This window comes from Dendrobates tinctorius, unplaced genomic scaffold (genome assembly GCF_039654945.1).
Source record: "Dendrobates tinctorius isolate UK_male_01 unplaced genomic scaffold, ASM3965494v1 ptg000033l, whole genome shotgun sequence".
In the NCBI taxonomy this organism is placed as follows: Eukaryota; Metazoa; Chordata; class Amphibia; order Anura; family Dendrobatidae; genus Dendrobates; species Dendrobates tinctorius.
In genome coordinates this window covers 19,810,208-19,829,105 of record NW_027361701.1, presented here as the reverse complement: position 1 = coordinate 19,829,105, position 18,898 = coordinate 19,810,208, and the positions used below count along the sequence as shown (strand labels likewise).

General features: G+C 47.8%; 1 protein-coding gene across 15 annotated transcripts in view; it reads right to left on the bottom strand.

The window, feature by feature from the left end:
* Window positions 1-18,898, bottom strand: part of FOXRED2 (FAD dependent oxidoreductase domain containing 2) — a 1,046,175-nt gene that overhangs the window by 568,439 nt on the left and 458,838 nt on the right. For 14 of the 15 annotated variants that reach the window (XR_012231658.1, XM_073573008.1, XM_073573006.1 and 11 more), the window contains one exon: window positions 15,829-15,994. The exons of the other annotated variant lie outside the window; for it this stretch is intronic. Coding sequence is in view for 13 of the 14 variants with exons in the window: in XM_073573008.1 (XP_073429109.1) it covers window positions 15,829-15,994 (166 nt within the window). In the remaining variant the exon portion in view is untranslated. The remainder of the gene's footprint in view (window positions 1-15,828; window positions 15,995-18,898) is intronic. 15 annotated transcript variants of the gene reach the window in all.

Sequence of the window (18,898 nt, the reverse complement as noted above, 5' to 3'; positions counted from 1 at the left end):
CCACCAAATTGGCACCCGAGTGGCCCCCACAGTTAAAACGGATCCTGAGTTGAATGTCTTGCAGGGGCAGCAGGCAAGTCTCTCTTAAAGGGGAAGCCCGGGCACCATTTCAAAGCACTATCTGTACTTCTTTCAGGAAATACACATCTAGTTTTCTTTGCTCTCCCCTTGGGATTATTCTAACTTTGGGATTTTTATTCTATTGAGCTTTCCAGGTCCTATTGGACATGTTATATTTATATGTATTGCTTTAGCCTCATGAGCCACTAGCAAAGGGGTTAATTGAGGGTCATTTATTGTCTACTCTCATGCATTTGGGTTATTATTGTATCAATTTTTCTCTGTGGACACAGTTCTACGGTTTTAAGTGTGCTTAATTGTATTGAGTGCCAATAAAATTGTTGTGATTTATATTTTTCATATATATTTTTCTGTGGTGTGCATTTTTCCGGTAGTACTTTTTTGGCTGGTTTCACATTTGCGTTAAAACAACGCTGCGCCCTGCGTCATTAAGCCCCGCCCTGAGCCGGCTCCCTGCCCGCCCCATCCGGGATCACCGCCTACTTTCGCATTTGCACGCATGCGATCGGCGCACCCTATCTTTAGCATAGGGTGCGCAGATCATGCGCTGCCAGTGTGAAAGTAGCGTGCTGCGCACTTTTGACGGTGCGCCGTGCGCGCCGAAATGCAGCATGTTGCATTTTGGCGCGCACGGCGCACAGTCAAAAGTGCGCAGCACGCTACTTTCACACTGGCAGCGCATGATCTGCGCACCCTATGCTAAAGATAGGGTGCGCCGATCGCATGCGTGCAAATGCGAAAGTAGGCGGTGATCCCGGATGGGGCGGGCAGGGAGCCAGCTCAGGGCGGGGCTTAACGATGCAGGGCGCAGCATTGTTTTAACGCAAATGTGAAACCAGCCTTTCTCTTCTTTAAACATGTAAGGAGGGTACTGTCACAATCTATTTTTAGATCTGTGCCAGTTTGGGCTGCCCACATTTAAACTTTTTTCCTTTCTAGCCATTGAGGGTTAATGTCAGTTTCCACCCGGTGGCAGCTGGTTTTACTACATGTTTAGTTAGTCTGCTGGTGGTGACCACTCCCACCTTCCTATATAAGGTCACCTGAGGCATCAGCTGGTGTTGGTGATACACCTCCTTTTGGATACCAACCGTGGTGAAGACAGAATCTGGCTGAGTGCAGTGGTGCTTCAGCTGAATGCTGATCTGGTGCCTTACTCTGCTGCATGGTGCATTGGCAGCAGAGAAAGCTTAGTGTTGTTTGTCTTACCTTGTCTGTTATCTTTCCTTGGTGTTATATTAGTGCAGCGATGGGACCAGTGTCCGCACTTACCAATTCCCTATTAAGGGATAGGTGCAGGGCAAGTGAGGGCTAAGGTATCCTGTGCGACGACAGGTTGAAAGAACCTGTATAGGGACATCAGGGAAATCAGGGCACATCCTTAGGAGAGTGCAGGAGGTGTCCCTTTCCCCACTCCCTACAGCAGGGCCCACCGTTATAATTGTGTCCCCGGTGTTCCAGTTGTTTTGGTGACTGACCGATCATCGGGTCGCGACACGCAGGGCCAGTCGCATATCGTGACAGCGGGGTTACGAAGTTGGCTGGAGCCGTCCAGTGGTCCATAGAGCCGTTTGGAGCCGTGCAGAGTTTGGCAGAGCGGTACTTAGCCATGCAGAGAGGTGCAGAACCTTGCGGAGCCATGCAGAAGCTGGCAGAGGTGGTGCAGAGCCTTGCGAAGCTGGACAGAGCCTGGAAGACTGGTGCGGAGCCTTGTGGAGTGGCTGCAGCAGCGTGTGATCAGCAGCCGGAGGTGCCAGGAGAAGCAGTGGCTGCAGCAGGAGCTGTGGCAGGGCTAGCAGGAGCTGGTGAGGTGTCATAAAAGAACATTGGTGGTCCAGGTCATACAAACTCTTAAAGGGCCACTGCAAGCCCAGAGAGATAATGGTGTACTGTGCGAACTGGGACCAGACAGGGCCATGGGAGAGTCCACTGGGCGTACCCCAGAGAGGGATAGTGTCCCTAGAAGGAGTGCAGTCCCAAAGGGGGTGGTGACCCAAACAGGGATGGTTGCCCAAAATGGGGTGGAGTCCCAAAAGGGGGCGTTGACCCAAACAGGGATAATGGCCTAAAAGTGGATGGAGTCCCGGAAAGTGGTAGTTACCCAAAAGAGGGCGGAGCATCCCAAAGTCAAAGGTGTGGTGCAGACGGATTGTTGCCAGGGACAGTGGTCAGTGGTACTATGTGTGTCCAGTCTGCCATATGAACTACCCTCCGGGCAAGAGTCTACATGGGTGTGCCCTGCAGATGAATACAGAGGATGTATTCCGGCTGGTCAATTCTGGGAGGTCAGTGACCCTAGTGAGGGCTGTACCCGATAAATTTGTAATATCAAATAGGAAGATAGAGGTAACCTGCATCCATAAGGCCACTAAGGACTATTCAGTGGCCTTGGTGATTCTCAAGACGTTCAGGGACATTTCAGGCCATGAGGTCACTATAGTCCCAAATGTAACCTATTCTGTGATAGTAGGATGGGACTCTAGGCTGCTCTCAGACTTATGGGAGGAGAGATGGATGCCCCAAATTTGGGCATTTTCATTACCTCCTGATGATTTTTGTTTGACGTCAGTGGAAGCATTCTTTACTGCTATGGGGTTGTTATATGATGATCCTGATTGGGACACAGCAGCTGAGGCAGAGCTCAGATGGCTTAAACAGGTTGCTGCTGATGCTGAAAGGTACTGCATCCTGTTCAGACGATGGTCCGCAGAGATCAGGTGGAATGACCCAGCGCTCAAGAGTCAGTTTTTAGCAGGTGTGAATGAAAGGGTTAAAGATTTACTTATTGCATACCCAGCACCTGCTACTTTGGAAACTGCTATGCAGTTAGCTATCAGTGTGGATAGAAGGTTGAGAGACAGGCAGAGTGAAGACAGGACTCCTGCAGTGCTGGACCCAGTCTCTCAGGATGGCCCCGTAGACAGCGGGGAACCTATGCAACTTGGGGTGATGTCCTCCCGTTCCCAGGAGAGGGAGAGGAAGTTCTCGGAGGGGCTATGCTTGTATTGTGGTAAGGCTGACCATTTTATTAAGCAATGTGAGAGTCTCATAAGGAAATAAAAAAAGGGGTCAGTAGGAGCAACACTCCTGTTCGTACTGCGTTTATACGGTCCGCAGGAGTCGTTTTTTCTGGTAATACCATCTATCGTGGTCAGTCCATTGATTTTCAGGTAATGGTGGATTGTGGTTCTGCACTTAATTTGATTGATCAACAATTTCTAGACAACTATAAGTTTGATTCTGAACCATTGTCTTCTCCTTTTCCTGTTGTGGCGATTGATAACACTCCCCTGGAGCATGGATGGGTTTCCCGAAAGCTCACCAGGTTCCCACTTATTGTGAATAGGGAACATCAGGAGTGTATAGACTTGTTTGTATTTGCTAAATTGCCTTTTCCAGTCGTCCTGGGTTTACCCTGGGTAAAGGTGCACAATCCTTTGCTGGACTGGTCGTCTGGTACTATAAGTGTGGTAAATGTTGTAATATGCACATTGCTGCTGTTGTGAAGAGTGAGCTACATGAACGAATTCAGGATTTCTGGAATGTATTTTCGGAAGTTGAGTCACAAGCTCTTCCACCCCATAGAGATTACGATTGCGCTATTGAGTACGTCCCAGGTGCTACACTCCTTAAGAGTCTTTTATTTTATCTGATGATTCCCGTGAAGGAGGCCTTAAAGGAATACCCACAGAATAGTCTAGCTGCAGGTCATATAAGACCCTCTAAGTCCCCTGTGGCCGTAGGATTTTTTTTTGTCAAAAAAAGAATGGGGGTGTTAGGCCGTGTCTGGATTTTCGGGAGATTAATAAGATTACTGAGCGCAATCCCTACCCGTTACCGCTAATTCGGGATTTGTTTAACCAACTAGCCGGAGCCGAGTGGATCTCTAAAATTGACCTTCGTGGGGCATATAATTTGCTGCAGATGAAGGAGGGCAATGAATGGAATATAGTCTTTAATACCCCGGAAGGTCATTTTGAGTGTCTAGTGATTCCTTTTGGCCTTACTAATGCACCTGCGTTTTTTCAAAATTTCATTTATGACATTCTGAGGCCGTTGATTGATAAGAGTTTTTGTTAGGCGTCGGGTTCTTGCCTCTGCACAAGAGGAATCTCGAGCCTTGCCTTCTGCGGTCTCCCATTCCTCTCCGGCTACAGAGGAGCCTGCTCAGCAAAGACGTCGTTCCCGGCGTCTTGCTCTGTCTACTACTGTTGGCTTGGTTACTGCTGCCAATCAGGGTTCAGCTATGGTAACCTGCAATAGCCACCAGCGTGCAGCTCTTGGGACTAAGTCCTTCTTTCGGCCCACTGAGCATGCCCATGGGAAGTCCTCTCATTGGAGGTCTGAGGTCACATGCTCAGGTCCTATTGCTGCTCCCATTGGACCACTAGGAAGGTCCCGAAAGGACGCTGCTATAAGAGTCGCATGGCCGCACGACCATGCGCTAGTATAGACTCATAGTATTAAGTTGTGGTATGTGTGATGATGGATGCATGAAACTGGTGAATGACTTATTATGAAACCCCTATCCCTTGGTATGCATGTGTTGTGTAGCCTAGCCTGTCCAGTGCCCAGGCTTAGGGTAGGTAGTTGGTGGAGTCAGCGCCGAGTGGTGGCACTGCATAGCGCCGCAGGGCTTCCAGCGCCTCTCACACGTTATGCCAAAGAGTGTCATCTGCATGAGACACCTCTGTACCGCATACGCCGCAGTGTCCATCTCAGCAGTGCCGTGTGCAGTTACTGCGCTTTCCAGCGCTAACTTAGGCTGGCTAGTGCAATCTGCCAGGGCGGCATTGTACGCACACAGTGTGGTAACACGACTGTCAGCTGCACCCTGTGACTGCTAACAGGGCACAGCGTTTCTCTAGGGTTAATCCCTGGTGCCGCAGTAGCAGTTCCTTAAGCCGCAGTCTGTGACGTAACAGGCTTCAGCGTCTCTTTCTGCGGCTCAGTGCTGTAACAGAGTTCGCTCCTGTGCACACCGGGTCAGTGGTTACTCCGCCGGTGTTTAGTTAGTGTCCGCCATTACCGAGCAGCAGTTTACCATCTCTGCACGGTGGACTCCGGGTTGCGATCGCACTTTATTATATTTTATATTTAGTGTGATCCGCAACCCTAACAGTGTTATTGTTTATTTGGATGATATTTTAATCTACTCACCTGATCTGGAGTCGCTTTGGCAGAGAGTCCACGATGTTCTACAGATTTTGAGCGAAAACACACACGGGCGAGTTTGCAGTACAGAAAATTAGTTTTTTGGGGTACTTTGTCTCCAGTGAAGGCTTTGAAATGGACCCGGTGAAGGTTCAGGCAGTACTGGAGTGGCCTAGGCCTGAAGGTTTAAAGTCGGTTCAAAGATTTTTAGGGTTTGCTAACTATTATAGAAAATTTATAAAGAATTTTTCTGTTATCGCTAAACCTATAACTGATCTCACCAAGAAGGGTTCTAATACTGCACAATGGTCCACTGAGGCTGTTAAGGCTTGTGAGCATCTCAAGGAGAGGTTTAGCTCTGCTCCTGTTTGATCCAGACAGATGAGACTAAGCCATTTCAGGTAGAGGTTGATGCCTCATCAGTAAGGGTGGGGGCAGTTCTGTCCCAGGAGGGAGAGGATGGGGTGCATCCCTGTGCTTTCTTTTCTAAAAAATTTTTGGAGACTGAGCTCAACTATGATGTTGGGAACAGAGAGTTGCTGGCTATTAAACTCGCGTTTGAGCATTGGTGACATTTTTTGGAGGGGGCTAGACATCCAATACACGTTTTTACTGATCATAAGAATCTGATATATCTGGATGCTGCTAAACGTTTGAATGCCTGTCAAGCTAGGTGGGCACTGTTTTTTGCCCGGTTCCATTTCTCCATAACATATATCCCTGGGACAAAGAATGTTAAAGCGGACGCTTTGTCTCGTAGTTTCTCTCCAGATGTTGACACTGAGAATGAGAAATGTATTTTGCAGAGCGGGGTGGTGGTGGCAGCATTGAGTTCTAAGTTGAAGAATGGCATCCTCGAAGCCCAGAATGCTGCACCAACGAACACTCCGTATTGTAAATTATTTGTGCCTAGAGCCTTAAGGAGTGCTTTGTTTGCTGAATGTCATGAGTCTCGCTTGGCGTGTCATCCAGTGATTTCAGAAACTAGAAAATCGATCGGTTGAAGTTTCTGGAGGCCAGGGTGGCAAAGAGAAATCATCAAGTGGGTGCATCAGTGTACTGTGTGCGCTAGGTCAAAAGCCTCACATGCCCTGTGTTAGGAGTCAGATTTCTGCCCTTACTATGCAGGAATCTAGACCCTCACATTCTGCAGTCTCCTGCTCAGTGTCTACTGCAGAAGATATTGCAGAGCAGATTGTCTTGCAGCAACTCTCTCCGGAGGCTAAGTCCTTCTTTCCGTCTTCTGAGCATGCTCGTGAAACGTGCTCTCATTGGTGTTCGGGAGTCAGGTGCTCAGGTCCTGCTCCTAATCCATTTGGTTCAGCTCAGAGTTCTGGAGACTTCCGGAAGGTCCCATTTGCTATAAAAAGTGCGCATGGCTGTTCCGCCATGCGCTAGTGTAGTCATACTTGCTGCTGTGTGTGTGTTGATGGATGCATGATCTGGTGAATGACTCAATTGAAACCCCATTCCTATGATATTACGATTGTGTGAGGGAATGAGTTATAGCCAGTATTAGCGCCAGCGCTAGCGCGCCATTGCTCCACAAGCACACCTGCTAGCGTCTACATCGCGCCTGCGTTTACTGCGGTGTTACCCTGCGGCATTCTCCACGCCGCGCTGCTGTAGCAGCTTTAGTGTGTGTCCGCGGTTGCAACGCTGTTCACACAAGTATTTACGGTAGGTCTAGACGGATGTAGCGCCGTCTTTTATAACTACTCCGGTGACCACTTACCGCTTGTGTGCCGCTGAGTCCCTGTGTCTCTAACAGGCTCAGCGTTGTTACATTTATCATTTGTAATAGCAGCTCTGTGAATTCAACAGAGATTGCTTAACTGCACCTAGGTGATATCTAACCCTGTGCACACTACCGCCTGATTGCTCTGCCTTCACCTAGCAGCGGTTTTAACATCTACTACACGGTGGACCCCGAGTGGCTAACGCGCTTTATTTATATTTTTTATTTCGTGCCTTCCACCACTCCTATCACCCTGGCTGCAGGGTTGCTGTGCCCTTTGGAGGTTCCAAGTTCACCATGGACACATCTTGAAATGGATTTTATCACCGATCTGCCGGTCTCTGAAGGTTTTTCTGTCATCTGGGTTGTTGTGGACCGGTTTAGAAAGATGTGTCATCTGGTCCCGTTTAATAAATTACCCTGCGCCAAGACTCTAGCTAATGAGAAAATGGAAACGGTCTTAGGAGCGCAGGAAAGAGACTCCGACAAGAGATGGGTTTAAACCACAACGTGTTTCGATGGAGGATCCGTCTTCATCAGGTGGCAGTTTCCTGCGCTCCTAAGACCGTTTCCATTTTCTCATTGCTCCTATCCTCCATTGGAGGTTTTCGGCTGGAGCTGGTGGAGACCTGACATCTTTGTCTGCCCCTGGGTTGCTTCCTAAGCGCTCCTCTATGACCGCTAATCACTGACTCTTAAGACTCTAGCTAAGGCATTTTTGAAAGAGATTGTCAGGCTCCATGGTGTTCCCACGGACATTGTTTCTGATAGGGGACCACAGTTTGTGACTCGTTTTTTGTGACAGATTGAAGGTTCATTTGTCATTTTCGTCAGGTTGTCATCCGGAGTCCAATGGACAGACCGAAAGGAAGAACCAGGACGTCAAGCAGTTTTTGAGATGTTTTGTGGCAGACAATTAGGAGATGTGTTCGGAATATTTACCACTAGCTGAGTTTGCTCTTAATAATCATATGTCTTCCTCGGCTGGGTGTTCTCTTTTTTTTTTGCTGTACAGGGAGACATCCATCTTTCAGTCCAGTTTCAAAGATGGGGGCGGCAGTGCCTGAGGAGGAGAGTTTTTCTGGAAATTTGGAAAGGGTTTGGACCAGTGTACACCGTAATCTGTAAGAGGCGAATAGGAGGTCAAAGAAATATTTTGACAAGAAAAGAAGGGAGGCGTTGTTTGCAGTCGGGGACATGGTCTGGTTGTCCTCTAGGAATCTGCGTTTGACGATCCCTTCTAAAAAACTGGGGCCTAAGTTTGTAGGACCCCTCAAAGTGGTTCAGGTTGTCAACTCGGCAGCGGTGAGATTAGACATCCCCTCGTCCTGGAGAATTAATCCAGTTTTTCATGTATCTTTATTGAAGAGAGTTGACATGCTAGATAAGAAGGCGATGCCGACTGTTCCTCCAATTGTTGAGGAAATTGTTGATTTCTCCCTGTTTTCGGGAGAAATTCCACAACAAATTATGTGGTCCATTTTCTCAGCTTAGCTTAGTGAAAATTAAAAATCTGGGGCTGAAACATTTCTGGGGAAAAAATGTCATTTTTCATTTTCCCATTGCAATGTTTTAAGATTCCACAAAGCACCTGTGTGTTCAAGTTTGGGGTGTAGTTTCCAAAATGGGGTCACTAGAGGGGAATTTCCATTGTTTAGGCACATCAGGGGCTCTGCATACGAGATATAGCGTCCGATATCTATTCCAGCCAATTTTGCACTCCAAAAGTCAAAGAGTGCTCCTTCCCTTCTGCCACATATTGGGTATCACAAATATTATCCATTGTCTCCTGTTACTCTTGTGAAAACGAAAAATTTGGGGCTAAAGCAGGGGTGGGGAACCTCCAGCCCGTGGGCTGCTGTGGCTCGCGGTGACTTTTCATGGGCAAGTCCCCAGAGTCCACAATCCTCGGGCGGCAGCCGTAACCTGCCAGCTGCCGGCCCTTTAACTCCCAAGTGCATGGTACATAGTGTTCATTACAGAACGCTGCCTACCTGCACATGGATGGTGATGTCACCAGGGTGGGCGGAGTTAGCACCCAATGCGCTCCCGTCCTCGAGTCTCTGAAGAGGAGCTGCTGCCATAGAGTCCAGAGCGATCTTTGTGCATGCCGGCAGCTATGTCTGCTGGTGATTCCTGTGCCCGAAGCTCCGTGCCGTTCTGGTGATCTGGTGTCCCTCAGCTATGTTCCCCCGTGATCTCTGTGCCCCCCCACTGTATGCCCCCCTGTGATCTCTGTGACTTCCAGCTATGTGCTCCCATGTGATCTCTGTGCCCCCTCTGTGATTTTTGTGGCCCCAGCTATGTGCCCCCCTGTGATCTTTGTGCCCCCCAACTATGCCTCCCTGTGATCTCTGTGCCTCCCAGCTATGTGCCCTCTGTGATCTGTGCCTCCCATCTATGTGTCCCTCCTGTGATCTCTGTGCCTCCTAGCTATGTGCCCCCATGATTTCTGTGCCCCCCAGAAATGTGCCCCCTGTGGCCCCCAGCTATGTGCCCCCTGTGATCTCTGAGTCCCCAGCTATGTGCCCCCTGTGATCTCTATGCCCCCCAGTTATGTGCCCCCTGTGATCTCTGTTGCCCCAGCGATGTGCCCCCTGTGATCTGTGCCCCCCAGCTATGTGCCCCCAGCAATGTGCCCCCTGTGAATTGTGCCCACCAGCTATGTGCCCCCATGTGATCTGTCCCCAGAGCTATGTGCCACCTGTGATTTCTGTGTCCCCCAGCTATGTGCCCCTTGTTATTTCTGTGCCCCCCAGCTACGTGCACCTCTGTGATCTGTGGCTCCGAGCTTTGTGCCCCCCTGTGGTCTATGTGATCCCTGTGCCCCCTGCTATGTACCTCCCTGTGATATTTGTGCTCCCATGTGATCTGTGCCCCCTGTGATCTGTCTCCTCCAGCTATGTGTCCTCCTGTGATCTTCACGCCACCCACCCTGTGATCTTTGAGCCCCCTGTGATCTTTGTGCCCCACCGTGATCTTGGTGCCCCCCCGTGATCTCTGTGCGCCCCCTGTGATCTTCGTGCCACCCCCGGTGATCTCTGTGTGTCCCCGCTGATCTATGTGCCTCCCTGGTGATGCCTGTCCCCCCAGTGTGGTATATCCCCCTCCCCGAGTGCTGTATATCCCCCAGGGCTGTATGTTCCCCAAGTGATATGTATATTCCCCAGTAATACATTTGGCTCAGAAGTGCTGTATATCCCACCACATGTGATGTATATAGCCCCCAATGCTGTATGTAGCCCCCAGTAATGTATGTGACAGCACTGGGGGTATATACTGTATGTCCCTGGGGGAATATACATCACTGGATGTATATTCCCCCAGGGACATACAGTATATACCCCCAGTGCTGTCTATTCTTCCTAGTGATGTATATAGCCCCTCAATGATATCTATTCCCCCCTGCCTCCCGGTGATGAATATGTCCCAGCATCTCCTGTGATGTCTATGCCCCCCAGCCCCTCCTGTAATTTATATGACCTCAGTCTCCTGTGATGCATATACAGCAGTCTCAATGTTTCCTATGTTATGTATGTACAGCAGTCCCAGTGTCTCCTATGTGATGTATATTCAGCAGTCCCAGAGTCTCCTGTGTTATGTATATAAAGCAGTCCCTGTGTCTCTTAGGTGATGTATATACAGCAGTCCCAACTTCTCCTATGTGATGTATATTCAGCAGTCCCAGCATCTCCTGAGTGATGTAAATACAGTAGTCACTGTGTTTCATATGTGAAGTATATACAGCAGTCCGTGTTTCCTATGTGATGTATATACAGCAGTCCCTGTGTCTCCTATGTGATGTATATTCAGCAGTCCTAACGTCACCTATGTGATGTATAGACAGCAGTCACAGTGTCTCGTATGTGATACTTATATAGCAGCCCCATTGTCTCCTATGTGGTGTATATACAGCTGTCTCAGCGTCTCCTATGTGATGTATATACAGTAGTCCCAGTGTCTCCAATGTGATGTATATGATTTACAAAACTTATGCCAAAAAGTTGACTCCTCTCCTATCCAACACAAACCTGGAAAAGCAGCTGTGAGAAGCAACATGATCAGTATCACATATTACAGTTGCACCAAAGAGAAGTAGATCCAGTCGTCACATTAATGGTGAGTTACCGTAATTGTTTGACTAAATATACCGGGGTAATTTTCAAGGTGATCATTTTTGTGTGGCCCCCAAATGATGGTAGAAATTTCCAAATGGCCACTGGCTGGAAAAAGGTTCCCCACCCCTGGGCTAAAGCAACATTTTTGTCGGAAAAAGTCAAATTTCCATTTTTTCCTTCCACATTGTTTTAATGCCTGTGATGTACCTAAAAGGGTTAATACATTTCTTGAATATGGTTTTGAGCACTTTTAGGGGTGCAGTTTTTAAAATTGTGTCACTGTTGAGTATTTTCTGTCACATAGGTGTATGCTGTGGTCCCCAAAAAAATAAGTTTTGTAAATTTTGTTGGAAAAATGGAAAATTGCTGATAAACTTTTAACCCTTCTAACTTCCTAAAAAAAATGTTTAAATATTGATGCTAATGTGAAGTACACATTTGGAAAATGTTATTTATTAACTATGTTGTGTGGAATAACTATCTGATTTAAGGGCAAAAATAAAAGCATTTTTTTGTCTAATTTTTTATATTTTCATAATTAAATGCAAATCATATAGACAAAAATTTACCACTAACTCGAAGTACATGACACAAAAAAGTCTCAGAATCACTGGACTATCTTAAAGGTTTTCAGAGTTATTACCACATAAAGTGACCTTGGTCAGATTTGGAAAATGAGGTTCAGTAACTAAAAGTGTAGCCCAGGGAGACAAACATTTTTTGTACTGTTTCTGCCTTCATAAACTATAAATATGAGCTGCCCAGTGCAAGTTCTATTATCTTTAGAACACTCAGAATTCAGTGTGACAGGAACTGCTCCTCACTGCTTCCCCTTCTCATCTGGGACACTGTGTCATACAGAATTGTGAAGCTCCGTGCTATAACAGCCTGCCAAAGAAGAGGGGGAAACAGCTATTATAAGTAGACTGACTGACAGTAACAGCAGGAAGCTGCACACTGTTGTAAAATCCCAGAAGGGAGGGGTGAGCAGTGAAGAGCAACTCCAAACATGTCAGCTCCCGATATTATATTATTATTATTATTATTATTATTATTATTAATATAGCACCATTAATTCCATGGCGCTGTACATGAGAAGGGGTTACATACAAAGTTATAGATATTGTTTATAGTAAACAAATTTACGATGACAGACTGGTACAGAGGGGAGAGGACCCTGTCCTTGCAGACTTACATTCTACAGGATAATTGGAAAGAGACAGAAGGTCAGGGGTGCAGCAGCTCTGGTGGTGGTGAGGCGGCATAATGGTTATTGCAGGCTGTGAGCTTTACTGAAGAGATAGGCTTTCAGGTTCCGTTTGAAGGATCTGAGGGTGGTGGATAATCGGACATGTTGAGGTGTGGAATTCTAGAGGATGGGGGATATTCAGGAGAAATCTTGGAGGCGGTTGTGTGAGAAATGAATAAGTGTGGAAGAGAGTAGGAGGTCTTGGGAGGATCGACTGGAGTAGTGCAAGAGAGTTAGCAGGGAGTGTTGTGAACTCTCTTGATCTGACTTCTGAGTCAGGGCTCCCTCTGGTGGTTGTCGTGAGTAGTGGAGCTGGTCGTATTGACAGAGGTCTATCACCTGAAGACGATGATTGGAAGTCAGGGGTTACTGACTGGGAGGATTTAAGTGAGCAAGCTTCCTTCAGTTGCTGCTGGTGATTTGTTTGTCTTCCTGTTCACTGTGAAGTCTGCTTTTTCCCCTCCTTGGTCTTGCATCATTCAGATAAGTTATTTGTTTGCTGGAATCTTTTGCATTTGATATAGTTTTTGCCTTTCTCTGCTTTTTGCTTTGCTGTGTGGGTTAAGCATTATTCCCTGCTGGGATTTGTGCTGGACCCCGCTCATATGTCACAGTTTGTCATTCTGTTCAGTATGGCTAATCCCGTAATATTAGTATCTTTTGCTTTGCTTCCAGTTCACACCAGAATGCTGATCTAGCAGGGGAGAGGTTGTGTGGCCTCAGTGTTTCTGTATATCAGACGTGTTGGCTTTTTTAGGGGTTTTTTTCGTGATTGCAGACAGTATCTTTTCTATCCTGTCTAGCCAGTTTGGGCCCCATCATTTGCTCATTCTATTTTCTACCTGCGCTTGTGCCTCATCATGACTCGCCAACAATATATGTTTGGGGGCTATCTATTTCTTTGGGGTTCTACTCCGGGGCAGTTTAGCTTTCCCCTTTCTTGCTTTCGGCTTAGTTAACTCTTTGGCTGTGCCGAGGCGTCTAGGGCATCATAGGCACGTCCCACGGCTAATGCTAGTTGTGTTGTTAGGCTTAGGGGTCTGCAATCCGCTATGTTGCTAACCATTCTGGTTTCCTGGTTGCTTAGCTAATTTTCCGTAATCCTCCTCAGTGACCGAATCATAACAGGGGAGGCCTCAGAGGATGATGTTGGAGTAATCAAGGAGGGAGCTGATGAGGGCATGCACAAGAGTTTACGTAGATAGAGGGCTGAGAAAGGGACGGATTCTGGAAATATTTTTGAGTTGGAGGCAACAGGAGGTGGCAAGAGTTTGGACGTGCGGTTTGAAGAACAAGGCAGAGTCGAGTGTTACGGTGGCTCAGTGGATAGCACTGCAGCCTTGCAGCGCTGTAGTCCTGGGTTTGAATCCTACCAAGGACAACATCTGCAAGGAGTTTGTATGTTCTCCCCGTGTTTGCGTGGGTTTCCTCCGGGTACTCCGGTTTCTTCCCACATTCCAAAGACATACTGATAGGGAATTTAGATTGTGAGCCCCATTGGGGACAGTGATGATAATGTGTGGAAACTGTAAAGCGCTGCGGAATATGTTAGCGCTATATAAAAATAAAGATTATTATAAAAAATAAAGAATATTATTATAAGTTATGCCAAGGCAGCGGATATCAGGTGCGGGAGAGTGATGCCGTTTACCGTAATAGATAGGTCGGGTAGAGATGAAGGAAAGATGATGAGTTTGGTTTTGTCTACATTGAGTTTTAGGAAGCGAGAGGTGAAGAAGGAGAATATGGCTGATAGGCACTCTGGGATTCTAGACAGCAGAGAGGTGATATCTGGGCCAGAGAGGCAAATCTGAGTGTCGTCCGCATACAGGTGGTACTGGAAGCCATGGGACTTAGAGTTATGCTAGGCCAAGGGTATAGATGGAAAAAAGTAGGTGCCCCAGACAGAGCCTTGAGGGACTCCAACAGAGAGAGGGCGGGAGGAGGAGGTAGTATGGGGGTGGGAAACGCTAGAGGTGCGGTCGGAAAGGTATGAGGCAATCCAGGACAGGGCAAGGTCTTTGATACCAAGGGAAGAAAGAATCTGTAGCAGTAGGCAGTGGTCAACTGTGTCAAAGGAGGAGGATGGAGAACTGTCTGTTAGCTTTGGCTGCGAGTAAGGCCGGGATCACACTACCATGTGATGCGAGAAACTCGCATGAGTCTCTTGCATCAACACCCGGCACTGCCGACGGCACTCAGGACCTGAGCTGTGGCTGCATGTATTTCTATGCAACCGCAGCTCTGGTCCTGAGTGCCGGCGGTACCACCAGGTGTTGATGCAAGAGATTTGTTCAAGTTTCTCTCATCACACACTGTAGTGTGATCCCTGCCTAAGTCATTAGTAACTTTGGTCAGGGCAGTTTCGGTGGAGTGGTGGGGGTGGTCTGTGAGGGCATGGCAGAGGGATGGCCTGCTCCCTACTAGTAGCTGTAGAATGAAAGAAACAATATCATGGGCCTAGCTACTAGCCAGGGGGCAGGACACGCCCCTGCCACGTCCCCTCATCTCATGCTGCAGTGAAGAAGACATCAGGGGGCTGGCTGCTGCTACTAAAAGCCAGAAGCAGGCAACACCCCCTTTTCTCAGCCAGGCTGTTACTCACAGGGGGAGCTACACACTGCTTTGTGACGTACAGTCCCATATGGGAGCGGGGAGCAGTGAGGCGCCTCTGTCACACTGAATTACAAGTGTTCGAAAGATAATATAAGAGCACTGGGCAGCTCAGTTTTATAGTTTATGAAGGAAATGAACGTACACATTTTTTTTATCTCCCCAGAGTGCCCCTTTAACCTAGAAAATAGCTCAGTTCATAAAGTGGACTTACCACCATAAAAACGCTGTTAATCTGCATTTAATAGCATTACTTACTTGCCCAGCGCCAGCACATAGCCAAAGGCTGCTGGAGAAATTTAACTTTTTTCTCCCTGGCAGCATTAGTTTCATTCACTTCAGGGGGATACGACGCCAGTTCAGTCACTGCTCTGAAAATAAAGAGCGGCAGCTGTAACAGTACCCCCGGCCCTGACTGACAGTCGGCCCCAATGAAGAGCCATTGCAAGTCAGGACCGAGGGAGCGGTTACAGTCACTAAACTTGCACCGGCACCCCATGACTGAAACCAAATGCAGCAGGGAGGATAAAGTTAATTTTATCTCAGCAGCATTCAACTAAGTGCAGGTGCCTGGCAGGTTAGCAAAGCTTGTAGCCTGCAGATTAACCCCATATCTGCAGATTTTTTTTCTGGTGACATGTTCCCAATAAAGGATTAAACACATCCAGTTGTGGAACTTGTTTTCATTCCAAAATGGGAAAATAAGCAAAATAAGAGCAAGTCATCTATGTTGATGGTGAGCTGGTGGCTTTAACAGTTGACCAAACTTTTGAATGTCTATGCCAGCTAAAGTCCTTATACATCAACTGTAAAAAAAAAGCCACTTTGGCAAAAATTTGCAAATATATAAATGTGTGAATACAGCAAGGACTTACTCTCCAAGAAGAATTACATCAACCAGGACTTCAAACATCTGGTAAAGGCCCGATGCTTCATTTATTCTCTTCAGTAATACATTTAAGAGTTGGGAGAGTGAATAATGAGTTGATGGCCAGGGAATATTGTGGTAGCGATTCTCCATGATGCGGTGTACAGATCGAGCTAAAGAACAAAACATATTAAACAGTTTACCTGACTTCATGAACATAATACAAAATATATATACTACAATATTTACCCCAATGAACTGTGGATCAGTCATTAGACTAGGAAAGGGCAACATAGTATGAGAACAGGTTCGCTGTCCCACAAGTCAAAAATGCCCACAAATATTACACTATTTGGTGCATATGAGTGATCATAGTTTTGAGTCTAGTGAATTCATGAGAAGAGTGCTCCATCACTCCTCACCCTCCAATCTAAGCATTAGTAGATGGCTGGTTCCTAGGTATGTGCATACGCAGCAGCCTGGTAATCATTCATTGTCAGGTAGGCAGAGGAAAGACTTTCAAAATGAATACAACAAACTCTTCACCAGTGTATTTTTTAAAGTGAAGCCAACATCGAAAATTACTGTTTAAATCAGGTCTTCTTGTGAAACATATTGTGACTACTCCTGGAGTGGACCCTCTGAGTCGTGGCACCAACCCTCCCAGGGCGAGCTGACCTAGTGAGGACCACCCCCTATACAGGGAGTGTCAGGGGCAAGCCCAAGGGGGTAAGGTATCACGACTGCTGGCACCAGGTGGCCGGCTCGCAGGAGACACAAGTGAGTGTCTGCAGGAACGTGGAAAGCGTGGACACAGGGACACGCTGGGTACAGGACGGTGCAAGGCGAGTGTACGGAGGCACGGAAAGTACTGGAGAACACAAGGCGTGTACACGGGAGTGCGCTAGATACAGGATAGTGCAATGCGGGTACACAAGAGCACGTATGGCGTGCACTGACTAGCACGCCCGGGTGTGAGCAAAGCAGGACGCGTACAAAGGAGCACGTCAGAATACTGAGTTAGGCAGCAGGTGTGCCAGGAGGTGCAACAGAGTACAGGAACAGAGTGTGTGTCAGGAGGCACAACTGAGCACAAGGCAGAGTACAGGATCAGAGCGTGTGCCAGGAGGCACAACTGAGCATAAGGCAGAGTACAGGATCAGAGCGTGTGCCAGGAGGCACAACTGAGCATAAGGCAGAGTACAGGATCAGAGCGTGTGCCAGGAGGCACAACTGAGCACAAGGCAGAGGACCCAAATACAGTGCACCTCCAGGCAAGGACAAGGCAGATCAAGCCAGGAAGCACAACAATAATCAGGCACCTCCCATAGGAAGAGGTAGCCTGATATAGCACATGATCACTAAGACTTCCGGGTCAAGTCCTCCAATACCATAGAGAGGACAGGCCCAGAGACAGAGCTGAGAAGAGCGCGCATGCGCACAAAGAACACGGTGCAAACATGAACCTAAGCACGAGAGGTGCGCTTGCGCACCCGACGGGACCTCCAGAGTGGTCGCGGCTCCGGAAGAGGTGACGTCGGGACCGAGGTCCTGCCCCCAGGTGAGCGCGGTGTGACACATATTTTTAAACACATTTTGGCAATGTTTATATTTTGCCATATCAAATAACAAATATAAATCTTAGAATTTTCAAGCCACTGGAGCTTTTTAGACTCAAACTTCCTGTTTCAGGAAATCCACTTGTAGAACAGTCAGACCTCAACCTAATATAATATATAATTGGCAATCAGCTCTGTCACATCTTCCGGTGATTGTGTCGCTATCCCACAATCCACTGTGCTGCACAGGAAGTACGCCGACCGCCATATTGGAATACCCAAGTGATGGGTATTCCAATATGGCACCCGCTGGTGGTACTAGGCCCTTGCCCAGTATCACCAGTGGGACCCTCACCGGGACTCCCACCTGCCACCAGATCATACTTACCCTCCCCCTGACGCGTCTCGGCAGCCCCCCTGCTTCTCTCACGCCTTCCTTCAGCGGTCACGTGGTACCACTCATTAAAGTCATGATTATGCGCATATTCATGACTTTAATGAGCAGTACCACGTGACCGCTGAAGGAAGGAAGAGCTCCCGGAGACGCAGGGGCTGCAGAGACCACGCTAGGAGGGGGTAAGTAATATTCGCCTGTCCCTGGTCCATCGCTGCGCGTCGCCCTGTCCTCCGCCAGTGACGTTCAGGCAGCAGAGGGCGCGATGACGTAGTTATAGCACGCCGTGCCCTCTGCCTGAACAGTCACTGACCGAGGGACCAAGAAGACAGCGGCGAGCAGCGATGGACTGGGGACAGATGAATATCGCAGGTGCCAGGGCCCTGAGCCAGCGGTGACAATGGCACCTGTCCCCCAGCGACGAGAGGTGAGTATGTCATTTTTTTTATTTGCAGCAGCGGCAAATAATCAATTTATTTGCAGCAGCGGCAAATAATCAGCAGGGGGCATAATCTATAGAGCATCTTATGGGGGCAGCATATAGGGGCATAACCTATGGAGCATCTTATGAGGGCTTAATCTATGGAGCATTTTATGAGGGCTTAATCTATGGAGCATTTTATGGGGGCATAATCTACGGAGAATCTTATGGTGGCATACTCTATGGAGCACTTTATGGGGGCATAATCTATGGAGCATCTTATGGGGTCATAATCTATGGAGCATCTTATGGGGGTATAATCTATGGATCATCTTATGGAGCATCTTATGGGGGCTGTTATGAATGGGTCACCAAGGAGGATGGCAGGAACATGCTAAGCCACCAGAAGACCAGAGAGGTTGGTAACTAAATAGATTGCAGACCCCTGATCCTATCCACACAACTAGCAGTAGCCGTGGAGCGTTCCTACGATGCCCTAGACACTTCGTCACAGCCGGAGAACCAACTAAGCCTAAAGACAGAAAGGTGAAATCTAAACTGTCCCGAAGCAAATCCCCAAAGGAATGGACAGTCCCCAAAAATATCGATAGACCGGATATAACTTCAAGAGAAATATGCTGTCTTCCAGGTGCAAAAACTAAAGATGTGTCTGATAGGATATCAGAACTCTTCAGACATACAG